Source organism: Phaenicophaeus curvirostris, chromosome 2, assembly GCF_032191515.1.
Source record: "Phaenicophaeus curvirostris isolate KB17595 chromosome 2, BPBGC_Pcur_1.0, whole genome shotgun sequence".
NCBI classification, from domain to species: Eukaryota; Metazoa; Chordata; class Aves; order Cuculiformes; family Cuculidae; genus Phaenicophaeus; species Phaenicophaeus curvirostris.
Window position 1 is genome coordinate 112048053 of NC_091393.1, and position 14480 is coordinate 112062532.

General features: G+C 40.2%; 1 protein-coding gene across 1 annotated transcript; it reads left to right on the forward strand.

Moving 5' to 3' along the window:
* Window positions 1-1218: 1218 nt before the first annotated feature.
* Window positions 1219-14056, forward strand: LOC138717396 (uncharacterized). Its single transcript, XM_069850910.1, has 21 exons — window positions 1219-1241; window positions 1490-1542; window positions 2995-3087; window positions 4359-4486; window positions 5163-5306; window positions 5912-5995; window positions 6513-6680; window positions 6749-6845; window positions 6942-7165; window positions 7951-8104; window positions 8180-8388; window positions 8477-8594; window positions 8732-8937; window positions 9387-9504; window positions 10162-10331; window positions 11076-11149; window positions 11228-11355; window positions 12171-12360; window positions 12715-12856; window positions 13629-13725; window positions 14037-14056. The coding sequence occupies exons 1-21, from the start codon at window positions 1219-1221 to the stop codon at window positions 14054-14056; spliced, it is 2640 nt and encodes an 879-aa protein (XP_069707011.1).
* Window positions 14057-14480: the final 424 nt, after the last annotated feature.

Sequence of the window (14480 nt, forward strand, 5' to 3'; positions counted from 1 at the left end):
AGTCTTGACAAAGGTGTTCCAAAAAGAAGAAAGGCACGTGTAGACACACACAGTATTCCTTATGCCCTGGTAAAGTTGCTAGAAAATACATAGATCCACAAAGAAAACAGGGAAATCAAAGCAGTATTTTAGCCATGAAGAGGAGAAAATATTGCCACAGGTGAACAATGGCTCTGAGAGCTGAGGACCTATTTGCATTGGGTCACTCATTTGAGGGACCCACAGCTGAACTGAATGATGACCACAGCAGGGAAATATTGAATTCTAGCACCCTTTATAACATAAAATGACATTGCAGCTATTATTGTTAATGCTGTTGATGTTGCTGTATTTATACATAGTGTTCAACACTTACAGAAAATCTGAACAGATATCACCCCAACCCCTTTGCACAGTGAGTGACCTGGCCATCTTCTGACCATCAGCAGCTCGGGTCAGCAGCCCCAGGGACTTCATACTCTCTTGCATCACTCAGCCACCAGGATGTGCTCACACTGATGACTGTGGGGAGACCATCACTGATCCAGACCCAAGGCCACAGGTATAATGTCTCTGCCATCAGCACGCAGCAAAAGTAGGATCCTTTTCTCTGATCCGTTAGCAGTCAGATCCACTTCCCTACAGCTCTGGCGCAAACTTTCCCCAAACTTGGGGATGATTTCTGATCTAGATGTCCCACTGTCACCCAGTCAGTTCTTCATTTAGTTTGTGACACTCATCAATCTCCAGCTGGATTCTGTTATACTGTTAGTTTTGACGACTTAATTTAAAGATGCCAACTGCCTTAAGGCTACAGTTTACACATTTACCTTGGCAGACTTAAGGCTATCCAAAATCCTTCACAGAGGAGACAGGGTGAAGAGAAATAATTGCCACATACTTTACCAGAACAGCACCAGTCTTCCTACTGCCCCCGACATCCTGCTAGGTGGGAGCTGGTAGCCATCAAAACACAGGAACCTACAGACCCAGGTAGGAGGAGATGTAGTCACTAAAGCAAATGAACAGGTGATTTGAATTATAGGTCTGTTTTAGGAAGGTAAACAGCTGAAAATTAGTTTCATCGGTATAAAGACGGCAGCCTGTCTTTTTAAGTGAAGGTTCTGAGAGGTCAGGAAGGCTTTGATTTCTGTGTAAAGCTGATGAAGGATGTTCTTGTTTGTTTGTGTGTGACTATAAGAGAAGAAGCACCACAGGTAAAGGCTGAGCAAATGCACAATGGAGCTGAGTCTGGTTCAGAGGTGAGAGCTTCATGGCTACCAAGCAAAAAATGGTCTTACCTAAGGCATCAAATATATTAACATCTCTGCTTTACCTTCCCTGACTTTCTAGTGGTGACCAAGGAGATTTTGGTTTGCGATTTCTAAGTCTAGACCTGTACATCTAAGCTTAAAAGTACCTTAATATCCAGAAGTTCCTGAGCATAGAAATTTGTTTGCAAGCTGTTTTCACAGCTGAAGCTGCTGCTAATGTTTGTTTCCTCTTACAGGTTGATACTAATAGCGATATTAATCTTTGAAACATGGAGCCAAGAGAGATCTGGTAATGCTGCTGTTAGCACTTATGCTTTCATGTAATGATTTCCAGCCCTTTTCATAGATGATATCTGTGTTTATGTGTGTGTTTCAGAAGACTCTGAAGCTGTTGTAGTAGCTATACTTGCACATTTTTCTGAGAAACTCCAAACATGGAGGTGTCTATAAGTAACTACTCACAGTTTTAAGCAAATATTTCTACCCTTCCTCACTCTAGTAACAGGCTCTATTGTTCTTCTTAATTTCTTGAACCTAGTTATTGTTATTGACCATGCAATATGTAAGGCCTTTTAAACAGGATAAAAATATCACTGCTTTGCCTGAGAAGATACAACTTTCTTAGCCAAAGCTGCTGTTTGCTTTAACTTCTTCCTTACAAGACAGGCTTGGTTTCAGATCAACAGATACAGAGAGTTGGTTCTAGGATTATCTGCCCTAGTAGCTGTAGGTGCTGTATAAACATATTAGCATTTACCAAAGTTCAAAGAATGAAGGTACTGGAGGGTGTTCCATCCAGCTTGAAGTATTTATATAGCTTCTGCTTTGAATCAAGTTGGTAGTTTGGAATATGGGCAGAATAAGCTCTTGTTTTCCAGCATCTGTCTGATGTTCCCTAGTACGACCACCTCTGACATGGGAGTTGCATATCTGGTTAACTTCAGAATATGGTGCTGAACACTAGGAAAAATGTTCCTCTCAGCCCTTGAAATGCCCCCGTGCTATAGAAGATTTAGTTGGCATTAGCTCACTATGCTATAGAAATTTCTGTTTGAAACAACAAATCCGAGTTTATTAGAAATATGTGTCAAATGAAAGTCTTCCCTAGTCCTATATTTAAAACACCTTGTACCTATTTCCTGCCTTTAAGAGGTCTGGCAGCCATAGCTTGGTTTATGCTGCTGTGACAGCTTGGGATTTGAGGTTCTCAAGCCATGCTCTTTGCTCTTGTGTGGTCCTTTCCCAGCATGAGCCAACTAGCTTCTGGTACTGGTACTTGGGCAGGAGAAGAGGGTAGGCTGATATGTAATGCAACTGCTCTGTACCCAGATTTGGTTTGTGGTTTATCTTGTGAATAGGTGTGTGTGGTCTGAGGGGTTTTTTTTCAGTTGGTTGGGTTTTTTGAGCTTTGGGGTGGGATTTTTCCCCTTCTAGGTAGGTGAGAGGACTTTCTTACTCTGTTTTATTCCATTTAAGGTGTTCAGATTGGGGTAGCCAATTTAGGACTTTTTGACTGTATTCCAAAATCCTGTTGCCATGATTGGTGGATGCTGGTAGCATTGCAAGCTGATTAGACATGGTTACTGCTAGAATACTAATTCCAGGGCTTGCTTCCTTCTGGAAGCAAAATAGTTTATTTTAAAGGCATCTAAGATCTCCTGACCAGAGGTGCTGTAATATGTGATGTTTGTGTGTTACATTTAATCCCCCGTTTAACAGTCTTTCAATACTTTCAACACAGGACCTATGAGTTCGGAGTGCTTGGGGAATATTTTGCGTATAACATTGCCTGCAGAATACTTTGAGGACAAATACTTATCTTTTTCTGTTGTTGGTAAGTCAACAAAGAAGAACTTGGAGAGGGACTTACACGTGGTGAAATGTTTAAAATTCTGAGGATCCCCTATACTAGAATTCTCTAGGTTATTCTGAGATCGCAGAGCTTAGTAGGTTGGACGTCATTGAAATTAAAGTCAAATGCTACCTTTATTTCTGTGTACCCTATCCTGTAGACTTGTGTGATAATTTAGCAATGTCAAGCCTAATCACAGCTATCAAATAGAAAAGCTTGGGGTGGTTTCTAGGTATGTTAATACTGGTGCATTTCCCTCCAGGTAAAAATGTTCACCAGAAGCAGCACATACTACTCTGAAAACTCACTAATTGAAGCTCACAGTACATTACTGATTTTTGCACTAGTGGCTTTCCAACTTCTTTGCTTACAGTTAAGGTAGTTAGGTAGCTAGTAGAAGCATTTAATTTCTTAATGAAGTTAAGAAAAATTATCTGGGCTCTCTGGCTATGGGCTTAGTAAACAAGTAGTGCATTCGAGTGAAAAGCACCACAACCACCCAGGTAGAGCAGTGAGATAACTTTTGGGCTATAAACATCTGGTGTAGGATTATAGACATAAAATGTAAACTCGGCCTTGAACTAGCTCTCTGTGCTAGTTAGCTGAGTAACTAGATATAGTGTGTGATATCCATAAAATAAGTCATCTTTCTAGAACATTAAACTTGTGCAATGAACTGTTTAATATATGTTCTTTGTTCAGGTATCTTTATCCATACATAAAGATGGACACTCTGAAATCGGGATATGTACAGGTTGAAAGTAAAAAGCAATAATTTTTGGAAGGGAAAAAAACCTGAAATACAAAATAGCAAAGAAACAAACACACAAAGACAGTTTCATAGTAAAAAAAAAAATCTGAGCTGAGTTTTTCTCAGCACTCTGGTACAAGCCCTGAAGAGAGACTGTCAGGTGGGCAGGCAGGCATCAGAGAAACATGGGTCCATGCCACCTGCAGGTTGTCAACCTCTGTCAATCCTGATCATCTAACTAACTGTTCTGTGCTTACTGGAGTTCTTGCCCCCTTTAGGATTTAACACCCTTCCATGTTGGTGATTTTTTTTTTTTTTTCCATCTTCAGTCTTTGAGCTGCTGGGGTTCCCTGTTTTAATACCACTTTGCAAATCTCTTATGTCTGAGCCCAGGGCAGCTGGGCTGGGTCAGCTGAACCCTGGGGCAAGGGCAAGTTCCTCAGGGAGTTTGCAGAGCAGGAATTATACTTTATTAATACTGTTCTTCGCAAATTGCCCATAGATCAATCTGGCATAGCCTGGGAGCTAGATGAGGCCATGGCATCACAGTGTGGTTATACAGTAACTTACAGCAATTGGAGTAATATTGAGTTTCATGCTTCTGCACTAAGCTGCCATTCTCACATAGAGGTAAGTCTGCTACAGACATTTTGACTGCAGTGCTGTTGTATACAACTTTTATACAAAAGACTACCAAATTATTAATAGGTATCAGATGAGATGTTGTATCTTGAACATCTATTAGCAGAAAATTATTGAATTCCCTTTGCATGTGTCAAGAGATCTGAGAATGTTCCATGGTGCTGACATTTGAATGTCCTACAACAAACCATAGATGAACACCTAAAGAAGTATATCTGGCAAATGACCTTGAAGGGCAACTGCTTTCTCTTGAGTAAGAAGAGGGACTTCTGTCTGGCAGCTTTGTTGTACTCTGCTGTAGTATTTAGTGTCAGATAGGCCAGAGTGAAAATTCAAAGGCTTTTCCTACTTGTGTAGCTTGCTCATTGCTATGATGTCATAAAACATCAGCTATATTTTAGGGGACCTTTATTTTTATTCAGCTCTGGAGCTATGGGAAAGGTTGAAGCTGGTCCCCAAAGTATTTTTACTACTATGTAGCTATACATCTATATGCATATAGCATATGCAGTTAATCAAGTAGAAAGCAATAATGCTTCAGTAGAAAGTTGCTCTTCTGTGCAGGGGCTGCTGGGTGGGTTTGGTAAGCTACTTTTAGGTCATAAGTGGTGCCTAAAGAGGGAGAAGTCAGTCTAACAAGCGAGTGTTTCCTATGTTCATGCAGAAAGATGTGTTCACAGTAACTATAGAAATCAAAGCATCACATAATCCTGATATGAAAAATGCTGCAACTCATCTGAAAAGTGCAAGTTGCCCTTATGGCCCTTGGAGTCCAAGAGAGTTAGTATGTGAAAGTAACTACATGGAGGTAAGTACTAGAAGTATTTATTCCAAGATACTTGAAGTGAGGCAAGGTGGCAAGTACTGGAATATGCTCTCTTTGGAAGATCCCACCATGAATGGGTCACTAGTGGATGCACAGCTTGTATCTTCAGTGATTACTTTATATTACGATTAGATAGCCTACTAGCCAGCATTAATAGTCAGTAAAGTTGTGAAATGGTATTCAAAGGGCTGAGCTGATGGGTTGAAATCGCTGAATGTTGCCTCAATAAATCCTTAGCTGAGATTATAAGAGAAATGTCTACTTTCTGAAGGAAGTTTTCCTACTGAGTTTGCTGGGGTGGGAGAAGGACTTTTTTTTGAAGAGAATATGAGCTTTAACTGGAAGTAGAAATGGGAAGATAAGCAAATACTAAAAAGCCCTTGAAATCAAAAGGACTATAGATAATGCACAATACATGATGGCATTTTATGACATTTTGTTGAAGGGAGTGGAGTTCTCTCTTTAGGAATTTCTAGACTCCCTTTTCAATCGTATACTGTTCTGAAAGTATTACAGACTTGTAGATTGTTGCTGGCAAGTAAACAAGTGCCACCAGCAAACTCTTTGCAAAGACTTTTCTCCTGCAGGTTTCTGTCAGGAAGGAGGTTCCACAGGCTGTAAAAGAGTTCATTCAAGATAAATCTGAGGACTGGATGCTTTCCTTTCCAGAGGTAAAATTACAGGCATTCTTCCTAGTGGAAGATAGGCTACTTCTTGCACAACATCCTTCTGTTGTATGTCTAGACAAGTTAAAACTTATTTTTGAAAAGCACCTTGTTAGGAAGAGTAAGTTTTATCATGGAGAATTTTCATACATTAGATATATACAGCTATAGGCCATGTCTCCAAGGAAGAAAGGATAAATAATTGTTCAAGAAGACCAGAAATTAAGCCTTCTCCAGGCAAGGGACTGTGCAATGAATACAATCTATAAGACCCCACGGCCCTGGAGTGACCTTTGGACAGGTGTTTTTTCTTTAACTCTCTATTTGTAAGAGCAATTAATCTCTGATGCTCTTAATATGGAAAGCTCTCTGTATGAGAGAGGCTGAGAAGGGAAATGCTAAAGGGTTATGCCACTAGCCTTATTTAGAATAAGGCAACAAAACTGTTGGGCTGTACAATGCAATAAATGGTTCAACATAGTAAATTAAACAGCATAATTAAATTGTTAATTTCTCTGCATAGGCAAAAGCAGGAGAAGCCTCAATATGGCAAATAGTGTTTCATCAGCCAGAAGAAAAAAAGGCTCTGCTTGTGAGCGATGCTTGGAGTGCAGGCTATGGTTTCAACACTACAGACAGTAGGGTTCTGCTGCGAATACCATACACGGCCATGCAAATTCAGCTGCTAGAGGTTGGTATGCTCATTCTGGCCCAGTAAGGTGCCAGGATGCATAGATCTAACTGGATCTTTTCCTACAGGCTCAGGGAATTAGCTTTTTTACAGTGAGATCAAGCACATTTTACAAACAGCAATGGATTATCCTCATGGTAGATACTTCTGTGGCATGTCCTGTAGGTGAGAAATATGGTATCTTACTCTGAAGCTTAAATGTACAGGGACTGACTTAGAACCAGACTAATGAACTGACAGCTTTCATATCTTGTCCCTAAGATGGTGTGGACTATGCTAACAATACAATCATCTGGACTGTTCCAAAATATATTCAACCAGTCTCTGCTGGAGCAACTGGCTTTAAGGATGTGCTTGTTGAAGCTGGTGTGGATCTACATAAACTCTCTGCCAAAGAAATGGCTTCCAGGAGATTTGTGTTATTGAATGACCTAAATACAATCACAATGAAGGTACCAATAGGTGCAGAAGGTGGCTATTACAAGGTTAGTCTTCTATGTTAGGTGACAGGTAAACTCCTCCTTGTTTGTTTTGGGGGGCTTTTGGTGGGGGAAAAGAATAATTCTTCATGCTGTTCCTTTCAAATGAAGTATGGAGGTGAAGGAAAAGAAAAATATATTAAGTCCCCAAAGCCCTGACCAAAGATAGCTCTTGTAAGCACCACTTCATGAAGAATTTTTTCTTACAAGCACAGATGGACAGAACCCTGTACAGAACTATTGATTTGCTCCTTCCTTAGCTTTTTGCCTTTTAGTTCCAACATCATATTCCTTGGAGACAGTCCCTCATTGGATGGTAAAGCATACATGAGTTCTAGTGTGTATTACACAGACCATTTGTCCACCGGACTGTATGATATTAGGGTGGCCTGAGACCGTACACTTACAGCTTGTTCCTGGAAGTGAACTGAATCCCAGGCAAAAGTGGTAACAACTGAACTGCAAAGGAAGTTGCAGGAGGAGGACTATTTCACTAGTGAGATAGTCTCCCACTTTGAAGTTTCAAAGCAGCAGGAGACTGTATTCAAAAGGAATTCTTCTGAGATAATCTAAACTATTAGGCCAAAATAGAGCCCGTAATAATGATACAGCTAGTGCCACTTGAGTTCATGATTCCACACAGGTGTCTTTCACAGATTTCTTTCCTGGTATAAATGCAAGGCCACAGAGCTCAGAATGGTAATTGTTTGGAACTGTAGCTCTAGCTGACTTTAAGATGCACTTTAATATAAGATCATGTTATGCTAAAGGGTGTTAATTTGAAATCCTAGACCTCTGTGAGCAGTGGACAGTATGGGACAAAATACACCATCAACCTGTTCTTGGAACATCAGTGGGAAGATAACAAATGGGAACTAACTAAACATACTATCATCAAGGAAATAGAAACACCATTTGAACAAGTAGAGCTCGCTATAACCAACAGTAAGTAGCCTAATGCTGAATCTACTGAAGTTTTCAGTACTGGTAAGAGCTTAATGTTGTTGTGTTCCTTTTCAGACTCAAATCTGACTGCAAGGATAATGAATGTGACAGTGGGAACGTTCCTCCCAGATGTGGAACTCGTGAACTTAATCATTGAGGGGACAACTGTTGCTGTATCTGAAGCTGTTCAACATGGGTATATAGTGTATGAGATAAGATACTCTAATGGAAGCAAAGATTATGGAATACAAGTCCTATTTGATGCACCAAGCATTAAGAAAGAGGTATATACTAAGACACTGAAGCATATAACAGTATAGAAATGATTATATGACTTGGTGATATTTTTATTTCTAAATATTGTTTTCCCAGTACACTAGAGCAGACATGCGAGCATACACCCTGAATGTCACACTTGGATTTCTAATCCACCCAACAAGTGAGACCTTTAGTGTCCCAGTCATATCAGTGTCCACTACTAAAGACGCAGGTAAACTAGTGGAACTTTAATAAAACTGTACCAGCCTGGTATAGCTAATGTCAGCCTGGGATACTAAATAGTCCTAAATAGCCCAATTAAACTCTGATGGCAGCTAACATGCTGGTTGTCTCTTGACTGTACTACAGTAATGCCCAGTGCAAGAGGATTTTGTGATGGGAGGAACCTTCATCTCATTATCACTCATGGGAATGTGGACCAAAACTGGCTACCATTCATCTCAGACTGGCACCTGACCCCAGAGGATGCACAGAAGTACAACTACCGCCTTGAGGACAATGGCACTCACTTAGCAATCTCTGTCCCTTTCTTTTCATCCTATGTGAACTATGAGGTAAGGATGCTAGTGTGTTGGAATTAGAAGGTGTGCTCTAGCTGTGGGATATAAACATGACGCACTGTCCCTGAAGGTCATGAAATAAAATTTCCCATTGAGATAGGCTTCAAAGGATTAATGGAAGACTGTTTTCAGCCCTTGAAAGAACGTTGATTTCCCTTAGTTAACATTGGTAGAAGTAGTCAAGAAAAACATCCTGCAAGCTCTTTAAGGATGAGCTATCTTTTAAAGGTAACTGTACATGCAATGTAGTTTGTATTGCACTCCATTGCAAGACTATCGAAAAAGCTCATTGTGTCGGCTTCTAGATCAAAAATATCTCCTCTGAATTGATTCTGATCAAGCACCACTACCTTTGACTTGTAATAACCACCTCTCTTAGCTTTTGCATACTTTAGTTGAATGGGGTGTCTTTATGTTGTTTAACCTGTGGTTGTCATCTCTAGGTTTTACATAACTCTGGAATAAAGGCTTCGCTCCACTTAACCTTGAAGGATGGCATGACCTTGGCTAATAAGAAGGACTTCTCAATTTCCTGTGAAATTTCACCTTTGGAGCTAATACGTAATAACATGTTGGGTTTTACTGTTAATGCTCTTTGAGTTGCATAACTAAGTCATATACAAGCCCATACAGTCTGAATGGTACTTGTGTGATACCCTATATAGCTGTCAAAATTTCTATTAAGTAATATGCTATAAGGGAAGTAAAATTACAGATTGGAGTGACTATCCAATCTAGAACAGGAGAGGAGGAAGGAGGTGGGAAACACTTCCAGCCGTGCCTCTAAAAGCATTAAGCTTTTAAAGGGGTTTTTATTCTGGATGGATTGTTCTTGTTTGAGTTTGCGGTATTTTTTGAGGTGGGGTATTTAGAGGTAGGGAAGATCAACTTATAAATTAGTCACTCCAAAGTTATTCTCCTGGATTGACTATATTGACTATGTTGCCTAAAAAAATACCTTTGGGATGGATGAGACCTCCTGGGAGGAAAAAGGTGAGTGAAATCACAGACTTCACCCATGCAGTGCGCACTCTACTGGCAGGTAACTTGAAGAAAATGGAGTATTGGTACTGAAGAGTCTTGCTTAAAACTTAACCCTCATGAGCTGCCAAAACACTTGCCAGTAAATCCATGCAAAACTACTTTGTCATGCTAGACTACAGAGAATAAAGGAGTTTGAATCCCTAATTGAGTGGAAAAGTGTATTTTCTCTTTCAGAGTGCCTGCCCAATGGCACTGTGGTTATTACTGCAGTGAAATTGGTGGGAATTGCAGACCTGGACACCAGCCTGTTTGTCTTGAGGGACAGGCAGTGCAAACCAAGCCTAGTGACCGAGAACACTGCAACCTTCAGGTTCAATGTGAACACTTGTGGAACAAGTAGAAAGGTAAGGGCTTGGCCACGTGAAGTTTACTCTGCATTTGTGTAGGGTTATTACTGGAACTGTCAGAGGCTCAGAGTTGAGCAGAAGGTGCAAGAATGTCAGAGCTGACCCTTTGATAAGTAGTAAATATATAAGCCTTTTTCTAAGGAGGCTAAATTCAGTTGGACAAATGACCTTATTTAGTAAAAAAAGTGCTTTCTGAAACACCTTCAGTTTGTCACCTCCAAATTATTTAGTAATGGACCTGAATGAGTTTACATTGATGATATATACTCATATGCCTTGCTAAAGCTGGTTAGGCACTGCTAATGACTGTCTGACCCAAGACTAATCAGTCCTGTTGCTGCTATCTGTGTATTTGCATAAATAGAAACCAGATAAATCAACATCCTTAAATTCAGGTTACCATAAAAGCAGCTTTCTTCTGTGAACGTTCAGTCTTATCCTAGACACCAATTCTATCAGAGATGATTAGTATCTTGGGCCCAGTGTACCACTTTCTGGGGTGTTAAGCCACGTTAAAGGTATTGTTAACTAATAATCTGTTTCTTCTTAGCTGTGCTGTAACTGTCAATTGTGGTTAGCTTTAGTTTAGTAGACACAGGCCTGTTGGTCAGTAATTTTTGACCATTCCAAAGCATATTGTGCTCAAGGCAATCTACTAGTCATGTGAAGGGATATGAATATTCTGTTGAAACCAAAGTAGAGTCTAATGTAATAATTTTGTTTGCAATATGTATTTTTCAGTTCAATAGTGCAACCATGACATACGAAAATGATGTACTCTATTTCAGACCTGGCAATGATAAACCGGTATACCAGTAAGTGTTATTCCCTAGAAGAATGTACAAGATATCTTGTTACTTAGAATCTAATATTAGTTAAACCTCTTCCCTCAGACTGAAATTTGCGTGCTTATATGCAATCAAGCAGACTGTCGATGTCAGATATGAATCTAAGAAGAACCCACCACCCAGTATTAAGCCAGGGTTTGGCTCTCTTGTTCTTTCATTGAAGCTTTTCAAAGGTAACATTTTATGGTTAGACTTCACAGAAGGGTAGAGGTGGGAAGGGACCTCTGAAGTTCATCTTGTCCAATCCCCCCTGCTCTAGCAGGGCCATATAAAGCAATTTGCTCAGGATCGTGTCTAGATGACTTCTGAATCTCTCCGAGGATGAAGTGGAAATGTCTAAGGCCTCTAACAGAGGTTTTCCATTCCATGATGCTGTACAAATAGTCAACTATCTATAGCAGATTAGATGCTTGTATCAGTGATGATACAAGTGTGATTTTTCTGCTTTGTCTGGGCATTCTAAAAGTCTTGTACAGGGGATGTGATATCAGCTTCTCTTTCCTGTCAGCTTCCTAACAGTCTTAAAACAGAGTTGGCAGCGACCAAAATAATGATAAGTTATGTCAAAGAAGGAAGCTACATGTAATAATGCTGTAAAAAACTGTGTTGGCAGAAAGGGCTAACTGAAGCCTGAACCAAAACCTCACTCTAACTGCAGTAGCCCAACTGCATTTTTATATTTCTTTTAACTAAAATATCTTTCTAGAAATAGTTTTGAATGAGCATCTTATTCCAATGGTTTTTCCGCAGTAGGGGGAATGACTCTCTTTCCGATCTTCAGAGCGAGGAATGCCATTCAGGCCTTTACTTTTGTTAACAATTCTTATTTTTCTACCATCCTATCCCCGTTTGCTGACATCCATGTGCCATCCCAGATTTTATCATTAACTGTTCCAAAGTAAATGGTGGCAGAAAGAGAACTGAAGTAGGGAGTTCATGGCTACTTACCCTTCAAAAAGGAAATTCTAATATCAATACTCTCTCCTAGAGAAATTCTATTCACATCCCTATCAGGAATCAGAATATCCTGTAGTAAAATACCTGAGGGAGGCACTGTATTTTGAAGTTGAACTGCTTCAGCCTGAAGATGCAAGACTGGAACTGAACCTGGATGACTGCTGGGCTACAAACTCCCAAAGCCAGGACAGCCGTCCACAGTGGCCTATCATTATAAATGGGTAAGAAAGGCTTCCTTCCTGTATTTGGTAACTGTTCAGTACAAGGTGGGAGGATAGAAGTAAGCTTGGATGTGTCAGAGCAGTAGGTGTGCCTACTGGTGGCAGCAGGTCATAGGAGTGGGCAGAAGCTGTTTGTAGCTAAGAGCTTCCAGCTGGAAAGAAAGAACAAGAAGCAGCCTTGACTGGCTCAAGGTAAAGAACTGTGAACATGGGAGGCTCTAGCCATACCCCATGGCATGAGGAAAATTGAGAAGGTCTGTGGAGGAACTTCCTTATCTCCTTAATTTGTTTAAAGATCCAGTTGAAGTGATGAAGGTATAAATCAAATACATATTCTTTCACTTTCCCAAATAGGTGTGGAAACAGTGATGACTCCTACAGAACAATCTTCCACAAAGTGAACTATAGTCCCAGCGTAAAGTTACCTCAGCACTTAAAGAGATTTGAAGTGAGGATGTTTGCTTTTTTACGAGGCACAACTCTGTTACAAGAGCCGGTGAGATGTCTCTGTTTTTTCATGCACTGACGGAAGAAAACATGGGATGACACGCAGTGATCAATATGATCCAAGTGAAGCCATTTAATCGAAGTTCATAACACATTTTATATCTTACTTGCTGAAGCAAGCCATTGTTTTACAAGCTGATTTGATGATTCTTCATTAGCAACAAGTAATCATTAGTTACAATACATTATTCTATTTTCTCATGAGAAACAGCTATGTGAGCATTTCAGTCTACAAATTGATAGACTACAAAGTAACAAGTCAAGGACTACTGAGGAAAGCTTCCTGTGAGAAATGAGAGGAGTATAAGGTAGAACAACTCTCTGTTGTTGCAAAGAGAAACCTTGAAGACAGTGTGTCGGTTACAGCAGCTGCTTCTTCTGCAAAGTTAGCTTTAATTCTGGTGCAAAAGCTGTGAGGCCTTATGCTAAGGTGCCTTTATTTCATTTAGCATAAGCTGCTCAGTGCTTGGGGTGCTCATCAAATGTCCTCTGGTTCGTAACCACCCATCAATGCACTGCTGTCAATCCTGTAGGAATAAAGCTAAATGTGTGAATAAAATGTGTTAGCCTGGAAAGGTGTACACAGCAAACCCTGTGGAAGATCTCAGCTAGCCAGGTGCTGTCTGGAGGCACGGGATTATAGGAATAGTAAATACAGACACTCAAGAGTTCAGTTCATCTCTTTATGGGTCGGTTCACATATTGTATGTTTGCCAAATAAGACCTTCCCTGTACATAATACTTACATTCTTGTCTTGTAGCTGTATTTCCACTGCAGTGTGGTGATCTGCAGTTCTATACAACAACCTTCAGACTTCCTTTGCACAAGGAGATGTGATCCTGGGAAACACAGACTTGGTAAGAAAACAGGCACTCCTCAAGTTGCTCGTGAATCTTTGCTCAGTAATATGACACATACTCCTAAGAGCTGTGTTGGATGACATGTTTGTAGCCCCAATGTGTGCTGTACGTAAAATTAAAAGCTGAAATGTCTCCCTAGAGCACGGTGCAGAACCACATCCTCATGGACAAGCATCATCTGGAGCGGTACTTATTAAGACAGAGAACAACTAGCAGAGGTTAGTGTCAATCTTACATTACACTAATGAAATACTAAGCACGCTGCTAATGTAATATAAGACTTCTGTATGCCTCTCTTCTCCCTGTAGGTGAATACACTGAATTTTGAGAGAGACCAAACAAGAAATATTTACTTTTATGAAGCTGCAGTTAAATGGCCTTTAAAAGTAAGGACATCTCAAAAGTTTCTGCTGGGAAGATGTTGATGGCTTCTACTGAGAAGTCAGCTTACCAGTTTGGATGTATCTTTGTCTTTAAGTTGAAATGGCGCATTGCTCTCTTCTGTTCCTTTAGTGTCATACTCTTAATCTTTTGAGTGACTTCCACCTAACCTAGTCTACTGAGTTAATGTCGGAAACTTGTCTGGTCACTTTGCAGTAGGAGGTATCTGTTTGGGGACTGGGGGAGGAAAGTGGCATGGGTGTGAAGCCAATTGCAGATAATTTTGAGCTTTTCATTAAAACTTAAATATTAACAAAGCATTGCAGGGAGCTTAATATCTGTAAGAGTCTTTAAGAAAGACAGGGATGAAC